We start from the raw sequence: 10,457 nt of genomic DNA on the forward strand, positions 1-10,457 counted from the left end.
CACTAATGTTTAGAAACAAGCTATCATTTTATGAGACACATAAAGAATATATTACCCTGACCAAGAATCATAGTTAACATGGGCATAAGATAGAACGTGAGCATAGTACATGATATGTCTGCTATAAAACATTTTGAAAACTGTTTGACAAATAAAGTGAATGAAACGTTAAAACGTTTCGGCTGACACAATATACTTTGAAACGACAGTGAGATATCATTTTCACAGAGTGCCGCCCTTGAGATCAGGGTGTAAACAAGAAAAAACGTATTACAAGAAAACATGGTAACAGGTTCAGTAATCAAAGACAGGCAATCTAAAGGATACAATACAATGGTTATACAATAAATATTAATATTTGCACATAGGCATGGTTTACATGCTAAAAGTTATCTATGCTAAAAATAACCAGTGGTCTTGAGATCAGGGTGTAAACAAGAAACCCGTAATATAAGAAAGCATGGTAAAAGTTTCAGTAATAAAGAAGACAGTCTAAAGGATACAATGGCAATACATTAATGTTTGCACATATAGTTTGTTTTTTTGTAAATATCTCTTCATCCAACGACCCAATCGATCTCAAACTGTGCAAGTGGGTGTTTTGTCAGACAACCTAATCACATGGGAAATCACCGATTTTATGCATTTGTATTAAAGAATCTGTCTATGTAACTGTCAACAAAATAAACAGCAGAACGCAGACGGCTTGCAGAGGGAGGGAGCCAATGACCTGTAACAGCGAGAACAAGTGGGGTTGGTCTTAGTTAACGCTCATCACGTACATTTGTTTCAGTGTTCCAACTACTGCGCTTACCCCCTTGTAATACAAACCAATAATAGCAATTGGAATCTATGATCGTTTGTTAAACAACTTTTATCCTAAGTTTAATAAATTATGAGATTGCAATTATGGAATACTTTCACAAACTGAATATTAAGGCATTACTTGTGTAATGAGACTTCGTCATTAATAGTAGTGGAACAAGAGTATATGTGAAAACAGACATGGCTCCAGGTCGTGGAGACACGTCTAATGACTCAATATCTATCTAAACAGATATCCCGACCCCCTTCTGGGAGCTGTCACCACCCCAGCCTCCTGTAATTCGTTCAGAAATAGCCTGGCCTTTGTCTTAAGCCTGGCAGGAACCCCAGGTCTGAAGTCTGAAACGACTGCCTTCACGCTGGAACTTCTGCCTCAGAGTCTCCATTCCCTCCACGTCGCTGTCGATGACGACGTTGTAAAGATGGCGGAGGACGGGGTTGACAGCTGAGCTGGTTCCGGTTGAGACAGGGAGATCTCGTAATAACCTTCTCTCTTCATCTTGGAGATGGTCGTTTGGAGTTAGCTCCGTGTATTTGACGACCATGTCTTTCTTGAGTATGTCATTAGCTCTTTGCTGTAGTCTTTGAGCCAAGTTCTTCAGTTCCAAGTTGTTGCTTCTCTTTGCTGCAAATAACATATTCAAGTGAGATAAAGTCGCAATGAAGGAGTCCCCTTGTGAAGTCATCTCTTCTTCTATCGTCTTCAGCTCGTTCTTCAGAAATTCGATATTCAACCTCCTGACACGAACAGGGAACTCGTCAATTTCTGTGATTCGGACCTGTCTCAGAGCTTGAATATCATCTTCATCCGAAATATCAGCAAAAGCGGTATCGCTTGTGTACTTCGATTCAAACTGGCGCAGAACCTTCTTCACGACTGACATGAATTCATCTCTGTCTGACGTCACTGCTTCGTTCCATCGAAAGTTCAGCTCGTAATCTACCCTTTCCCTGAAACGTCTCCAGAGATCCTTATCGTCAAGTATGCTGAAAACAAGAAGTATAATGTAAGTGTTACATGCAATGTGTTGTGCTTGATGAATCTGAGTATGAAACTTACTTGGACTGAGATACAACAGGTGCTACTTGACTAGCCCTGTGTTACACTGTTGTTATGCACAGATGTCGGACATGTGTCAAGCCCGTCAAAATGGCCAGATGATGCAGAATATATCAGTGAGAATTGCTGACCGATCCAGATTGTTAGTCGTTCGTCTGCCTTTAATAGCAGGCAGGACAGGCAGACACGGAAAGACGGCAGATGATGATATATAAACGACAGTTCAACATCACTTATCGATGAGCCGAGCTGTTAATAGAAACGCGTCATTACAAGGTGTGGTGCAAGACACCAGGCTATTCTTAGAAATGTAATTTCCCTAGTCTAAAGATAGTAAGAAATCCTATCGCTACTATTGGAAACATGACTTGGTGAATGATTGGATCCTCAGCCATGTCCTTGACTTTATAGACTGGTATCCCATCCCTGTAGTATCGTCTGCGCTGATAATGAATATTTCCTCCGTCCATATCTCCTGATAGTCACGTTGAAAGACATGTCTTAAATGGGACAGTCGCACCTGATCCCCAACTTTGAATTTAAAGGCTTTCCTTCTGGCTTCTCGAGACCCCCAGAGGTATTACACCTGATAATTCCATCTTTGACCTACCTTTTCATTTTCTCATACACCTCGGGTATCAAAATCCGTACATCTGCACATGCGTAGTCAATCATTTCCGGTGTAAATTCTTTTGTTGCCCAATAAGCAGCATTACTTTTGTACAATTTGGCCTGAAGCATACAAGTCAGAATCATACGGAAAGATTCTTTACCGTGTCACATTATGATGGTTTTAAAACATTGTTTGTGTTTATTTGCTTTAACGCGACAGTCAGCATTATTCCAGCTACAGACAATCCAGTGATCAACAGCAGGAGCATCGATTTATGCAACTGGAATACGATGACACTTGTCAACGAAGTCAGCGAGCCTGACCATCCGATCCCGTTAGTCGCCTCTTACGACAAACATGGGTTGGTGAAGATCAATTCTACCCGGTCTCCACGGGTTTACTGAAAAAGCAAACCCCCACAACATCGGGGTACCCTGAGGATCTATGGATTGAGACGCACTGATTGAGACATAAACTGACCTACAAAAGAAAGTATAAACCGGCTTTGGCGGGGTTGACTGAGAATATTAGAAGCACACTTCAAAATACTAAGATGATATCATCAGCGAAGCGAAAACACTGACGTCATCAGCAGCAATAACGTTTGGTCAACGCATTTGCAGCAGAACAGTGACGAAAAAATCATGCTGTCGAAATCCGGTCTATCGACTATTTCAGGTCTTTTCATTAACCTGTCGACATCAACTAAATCGTCCACGGTGGACGAGGAACGCGAGACGCTGACAACGTCACGATTTGGGAACAACTCTGTGGTATTTTTGTACAAAATGTTTGTGACTTGTCCCAATAAAAAAAATTTCCTTCTTGTTTTTGAAAATCATCCCAAAATACCAGGAAACATATTCTCGAAACTTTCGTAGATCTGAAAAAATTTAACTTTGATCGTAGCCAGTGTGTTAAGAATGGGCTTAAGAAGTTCGTAGGGCTACGAACGTTTCGAGAATAGCTAGCCAGGTGTGTACTTTCAATTGTACGTGAGAATATATACATTTCATTTTTCCCCATGACGCTTTTGCTGTACAAAATGTCTACGTGTGGCAGTATTTCTACATTTGTTAGCGAACTCAAGTGAGTTAGTAATAACACTTTCTTTTTCCTCAGCTACGCGTAACCTACTATGACGTCTTCTTTTCCCGCAAGGAAGTGACGTCAATGTAGCGGATGCGAACATCCATCAACTTCCGGGCATATGGAAGTTGTCTCCCTTCAGATTTTCAATGATGAAAAGAGCCGTCTGTGGAAAATATGAAGTTACATGAAACAATTAATGGGAGCAGCTTAAAACGCACGTGCAGCGTATGGGTATGGTTGATACTCACACGCGGTACACATACAGCAGACACATAGGTACACATACACCAGACACATGGGTACACATACAGCAGACACATAGGTACACATACAACGGACACATTGGTACGCACACAGACACATAGGTATACCTACAGGAGACACATGGGACACATACAGCATGGGTACACATACAGCAGACACATAGGTACACATACAACGGACACATGGGTACACACAGCGAACACATGGGTACACACACATCAACACATGGGTACACCTACAGCAGACACATGGGTACACATACACCAGACACATGGGTACACATACAGCAGACACATAGGTACACATACAACGGACACATGGGTACACCTACAGCAGACACATGGGTACACCTACAGCAGACACATGGGTACACATACAACAGACACAAGGTACACCTACATCAGACACATGGGTACACCTACAGCAGACACATGGGTACACATACAACAGACACAAGGTACACCTACATCAGACACATGGGTACACCTACAGCAGACACAAGGTACACATACATCAGACACATGGTCACACATACAGCAGACACAAGGTACACATACAGCAGACACATGGGTACACCAACAGCAGATACATTGGAACACCTACAGCAGACACAAGAGCACACATACAGCAGACACATGGTACACATACAGCAGACACATGTGTACACATATAGCAGACACATGGGCACACATACAGCAGACACATGGTACACATACAGCAGACACATGGTACACACACAGCAGACACATATGTACACATACAGCAGACACATGGGCACACATACAGCAGACACATGGTACACATACAGCAGACACATGGGTACACCTACAGCAGACGCATGGACAAATATGCAGTAGTTGCATAGGCCATATCTTGGCATACAGTAACAATGGGTGGTTGCACACAGATGCAAAATGGACAGGGTGGTTGCACACAGATGCAATATGAATGGTGGGGTTGTACACAGATGCAATATGAATGGAGTGGTTGTACACAGATGCAAAATGGATGGGGTGGTTGTACACAGAGGCAATATGGATGGGGTGGTTGTACACAGATGGGAGATGAATGGGGTGGTTGTACATAGATGCAATATGAATGGGGTGGTTGTACACAGATGCAATATGGATGGGGTGGTTGTACACAGATGGAAGATGAATGGGGTGGTTGTACACAGATGGGAGATGAATGGGGTGGTTGTACACAGATGCAATATGAATTGGGTGGTTGTACACATATGGGAGATGGATGGGGTGGTTGTACACAGATGCAATATGAATCGGGTGGTTGTACACAGATGCAATATGGATGGGTTGGTTGTACACAGATGCAATATGAATGGGGTGGTTGTACACAGATGCAATATGAATGGGGTGGATGTACACAGATGCGATATGAATGGGTTACAATATGGATGGGTTGGTTGTACACAGATGCAATATGGATGGGGCGGTTGTACACAGATTGAAGATGAATGGGGTGGTTGTACACAGATGGGGAGATGAATGGGGTGGTTGTACACAGATGCAATATGAATTGGGTGGTTGTACACATATGGGAGATGGATGGGGTGGTTGTGCACAGATGCAATATGAATGGGGTGGTTGTACACAGATGCAATATGAATGGGTTGGTTGTACACAGATGCAATATGGATGGGGTGGTTGTACACAGATGCAATATGAATGTGTACACGGGGGTGGTTGTACACAGATTGGAGATATGAATGGGGTGGTTGAATACAGAGATGCAATATGAATGGGGTGCTTGCACACAGATGGGAGAGATGGATAGGGTGGTTGTACACAGATGCAATATGAATGGGGTGGTTGTACACAGATGGGAGATGGATGGGGTGGTTGTACACAGATGGGAGATGAATGGGGTGGTTGTACAGAGATGCAATATGAATGTGGTGGTTGTACACAGATTGGAGATGAATGGGGTGGTTGTACAGAGATGCAATATAAATGGGGTGCTTGCACACAGATGGGAGATGGATAGGGTGGTTGTACACAGATGCAATATGAATGGGGTGGTTGTACACAGATGGGAGATGGATGGGGTGGTTGTACACAGATGGGAGATGAATGGGGTGGTTGTACAGAGATGCAATATGAATGTGGTGGTTGTACACAGATTGGAGATGAATGGGGTGGTTGTACAGAGATGCAATATGAATGGGGTGCTTGCACACAGATGGGAGATGGATAGGGTGGTTGTACACAGATGCAATATGAATGGGGTGGTTGTACACAGATGGGAGATGGATGGGGTGGTTGTACACAGACGGGAGATGGATTGGGTGGTTGTACACAGATGCAATATGAATGGGGTGGTTGTACACAGATGCAATATGAATGGGGTGGATGTACACAGATGCAATATGAATGGGGTGGTTGTACACAGATGCAATATGGATGGGGCGGTTGTACACAGATTGAAGATGAATGGGGTGGTTGTACACAGATGGGAGATGAATGGGGTGGTTGTACACAGATGCAATATGAATTGGGTGGTTGTACACATATGGGAGATGGATGGGGTGGTTGTGCACAGATGCAATATGAATGGGGTGGTTGTACACAGATGCAATATGAATGGGTTGGTTGTACACAGATACAATATGGATGGGGTGGTTGTACACAGATGGGAGATGAATGGGGTGGTTGTACACAGATGCAATATGAATGTGGTGGTTGTACACAGATTGGAGATGAATGGGGTGGTTGTACACAGATGCAATATGAATGAGGTGCTTGCACACAGATGGGAGATGGATAGGGTGGTTGTACACAGATGCAATATGAATGGGGTGGTTGTACACAGATGGGAGATGGATGGGGTGGTTGTACACAGATGGGAGATGAATGGGGTGGTTGTACAGAGATGCAATATGAATGGGTGGTTGTACACAGATGGGAGATGGATGGGGTGGTTGTATACAGATGCAATATGAATGGGGCGGTTGTACACAGATGCAATATGAATGGGGTGGTTGTACACTGATGCAATATGAATGGGGTGGTTGTACACAGATGCAATATGGATGGGGTGGTTGTACACAGATGCAATATTGATGGGGTGGTTGTCCACAGATGGGAGATGGATTGGGTGGTTGTACACAGATGCAATGTGAATGGGGTGGTTGTACAGAGATGCAATATGAATGGGGTGGTTGTACACAGATGCAAAATGGATGGGGTGGTTGTACACAGATGCAACATGGATAGGGTGGTTGTAAACAGATGGGAGATGGATTGGGTGGTTGTACACAGATGCAATATGAATGGGGTGGTTATACACAGATGCAATATGAATGGGGTGGATGTACACAGATGCAATATGAATGGGGTGGATGTACACAGATGCAATATGGATGGGGTGGATGTACACAGATGCAACTTGGGTGGGGTGTCTATGGCCTTGATTAGGTAGTTTGAGGCAAAACAGTGAAACACTTTCTCATTTGCAAGCACAGATCAAGGTGAGTGTCATTTTACAATACCTGCACGTCAAAAACATTGTTCAGCATGACATCAAACTGACACTTCAGGGCGGCGCTGTCTCAGTTGCACCCGTGAAATACCTAAAAGTGAAAAAAGTGAATGAGTTTAGTTTTACGCCGCTTTTAGCAATATTCCACCAATATCATGGCTGGGGACACTAGAATGGGGCTACCCCACCGCCCCTAAAAAATGAAAGAAAGGTTGATTTGATGCTGAACTTTACGGCGCATCAACTTCACTGGTGGTAGAGTAACACAATTGTACAAGAGTGAAATCCTCTACTGAATTACTTATTTTCGCACACGTTTACCTAGATTTATTCGCTTGTCCTCAAATACGAATTCGATGAATAGATGTGCGCACGATTAGAGTGAGTGAGTGATTTGATTATACGTCGCTTTTTAGCAATAATTCAGCAATATCACGGCAGGGCACACCAGAAATAGGCCTTACACATTTGACCCATGTAGGGACTCTAGTCTGTACATATACATAATGGTTAACTGAATGGTTGATCATTATAACCATTCCATCCTGCCATCCTGCGTTTTTTAAACTATATTCGTTAGTCCACCAACAAAATCCATCTAAAATCGTCAGCCCGAAGTACAAATGAGTGAGTGAGATCAGTTTTACGTCGCTTTTTGGTAATATTCCAGCAATATCACAACTTGGGACATCAGATGGGCTTCAGGCAAATGTACCCATGTGGGGAATCGAACTGGGATTTTTGGCGTGACGAGCGAACGCTTTCACTACTAAGCTACCCCAATGCCCAGGAAACCCGAGGTGCAAAACAGCCGAAGTGCAAATAGGAACCTAATAAATCGACATGGCGGAAAATAGAGAGGCAGTCGTGGGAATGTTTAAGATCTAATTTGAGTATGTTTCCTATCAGAAATACTGATTACTGTCATCACGTGACAGACATACCTTGACGATGTCTTGATTTTCCAGAAACGACTTCAGTCGGCCTTCAGTGAGACCTTTGCTCAGCTCAACGAAAACATTGAACAGGTAGACAAAACCGTCTGGTTTGGCCACCTGGAGAAGAGTGAGAGGCCCTTCTTTCCGAGATCGATTCCCTCACAGTCCACAGCAACGACAGGCTCCTGGAGAAGGTCCTCTACAGCCTTGACGCAGTCATCGACGTTGTCCACAACCTCGTGGCGTACTCCATCTTCTGCCATCTGCAAAAATAAAATAAAAAATAGCCTGTATCTTGTGCTTGCTTTCAGTAGTCCCTCTTTATTAGTGAGTTTATTGGAGTGAGTGAGAATGGTCTTATGCCGTTTTTAGCAATATTCCAGCAATATCAGAGCTTGGGACACCAGAATGTAGGCTTCGCGCATTGTACCCATGTGAGAATCGAACCTGGGTCTGAGCATGACAAGCGAACGCTTTAACCACTAGGTTACTCCACCGCCCTGAAGTCAAAGGCGGAACGGCTAAGATGACTTGATAAATAAAGGACCACCCGCCATAGTTGGTCAAACATTCGTTTTACGGTGTAGTATGATCCCAATGACAATTAGACAAGTATGAGTTTATTGGAATACACACCACGGCCCCATGAGGGGCTATACACAACAGTCTGGTGTCTTTGTTCTGCCCAATACGAGACATTGTGATTGTACAGTGTGTGACGCTGAGACATTGTTACATGATCATAGTTTACTGTGATAGCCGGAAGTGACATGGAAGCTCAACATGGGGTTACAGTATGTGAAGCCTATTTCAGGTGTCATTATTGGAATGTTCTTTAACGTGGAGTTAGTAAGCAGCCTTCTCAGAACTCAAACCCAAAGCTGAAATTAAAGAAAGGCGTGTTAAGATCGCTCGACGGTGATGAGTGTGTCCATTTTGAAGCGCTCTGCTGAATTTGTACAGATAGCTGACGTAAGCATCACGCAGTCAACGTCAATCACTCAGTGGGATCGGAGGGATGGTGGTGGTAGTGGGTGCATTTGTTTAACGTTCATAATTAAATCACCCAGCGTTAAATTTTAAAACCAACTACAGCGAGACACTTTGTTAAAAAAATTGACCCTATCTAACAGACGACCCAAAATTTGTGAGTTAGTTAGTTTGGGTTGGATTCCCCGCATGGGTACAATGTGTGAAACCCATTTCTGGTGTTCCCCGCCGTGATTATTGCTAAAATTGGCGTAAAACCATACTCACTCACTCACCTTTCCGAAGTACTTAGCCTTGTAGCTACGGGATGTAAGTAATGCACCAGCATTAGTAATCGAGTCGTGGTCAACTCAGTGTCAAGGCATTTCTCTATAAATTAAAACTTACCTTAACTCAGAGCCAGTTAACACGTCTGCAATGAAGCTTTCACCACAGCCACTATACTCATCGATCGAAATAAACATAAACTAAACACTTGCGAACAGCAAACTCAGAAACACCACACAGCTTTAAACAAAACTAAACATTACTTTATTATTACTTTCACTTCTTAAATCTCGGCCTTTTGTTTATTTTATTTCGTGTTTTAAACGTTTTATTCCAAATTGAGGTAAGTTTAACGCCCCGACAATTATATTTTTTGGCTACGGTGGTTTATTCCTATTATGCAATTATTTAATTTTAACTACAGACGCACCGATGAATTGCAATCTAACTCGAAAACTAATAAACATATAATACTCATTGAAACGCCTGGCTGTCCCTCGTAACAAAAAGTGAATTGTGTCAATATTTTAATGATAGTTTGTTATGCAACCTTTTTTATTGTTAGGATATCACTTCAGCAAAAACCTCACAGAATTGGTCTGATGATTTGATTATGATCAGAGTTTCATTGAGCATTTTAGGTCTATTACTTTTCGAGTTAGATTGCAATTCATCGGTCCTCTTTTGACCCAAACGGAGTGTAGCTCTCACCTACCTCGCCTAATGATGATGATGGGAGTTACTGACCACAAGTAGGGGAGGTTTGAAAGTCATTTATGAAGGCTACTTGTACCATGGGCCACTTCCTAGGTCACATGGCCACTTCCTCGGTTACATGGACCACTTCCTCGGTTACATGGACCACTTCCTAGGTTATACGGACCACTTCCTTGGTTACATGGACCACTTC

General features: G+C 43.0%; 2 protein-coding genes across 2 annotated transcripts in view; both read right to left on the reverse strand.

Moving 5' to 3' along the window:
* LOC124280966 overlaps positions 1 to 9,690 on the reverse strand; it is a 60,267-nt gene extending 50,577 nt beyond the window's left edge. The window contains exon 1 of the mRNA XM_046716977.1: positions 9,668 to 9,690. The gene's annotated coding sequence lies outside the window, so the exon portion shown is untranslated. The remainder of the gene's footprint in view (positions 1 to 9,667) is intronic.
* LOC124280984 lies at positions 1,134 to 3,654 on the reverse strand. Its single transcript, XM_046716993.1, has 3 exons — positions 3,636 to 3,654; positions 2,496 to 2,617; positions 1,134 to 1,812 (listed from the first exon to the last, which is right to left on the reverse strand). The coding sequence occupies exons 2-3, from the start codon at positions 2,558 to 2,560 to the stop codon at positions 1,134 to 1,136; spliced, it is 744 nt and encodes a 247-aa protein (XP_046572949.1). The 5' UTR covers positions 2,561 to 2,617; positions 3,636 to 3,654.
* Positions 9,691 to 10,457: the final 767 nt, after the last annotated feature.

Source organism: Haliotis rubra, unplaced genomic scaffold (genome assembly GCF_003918875.1).
Source record: "Haliotis rubra isolate DU_JTF1 unplaced genomic scaffold, ASM391887v1 Scf277, whole genome shotgun sequence".
NCBI classification, from domain to species: Eukaryota; Metazoa; Mollusca; class Gastropoda; order Lepetellida; family Haliotidae; genus Haliotis; species Haliotis rubra.

Excerpts from the sequence above, each read along its gene's own strand:
- LOC124280984 (XM_046716993.1), bottom strand. The coding sequence starts at position 2,560 with ATGATTGACTACGCATGTGCAGATGTACGGATTTTGATACCCGAGGTG. Across the intron at positions 1,813-2,495 it reads GTGTATGAGAAAATGAAAAG|CATACTTGACGATAAGGATC; the intron begins GTAGGTCAAAGA and ends TCTTGTTTTCAG.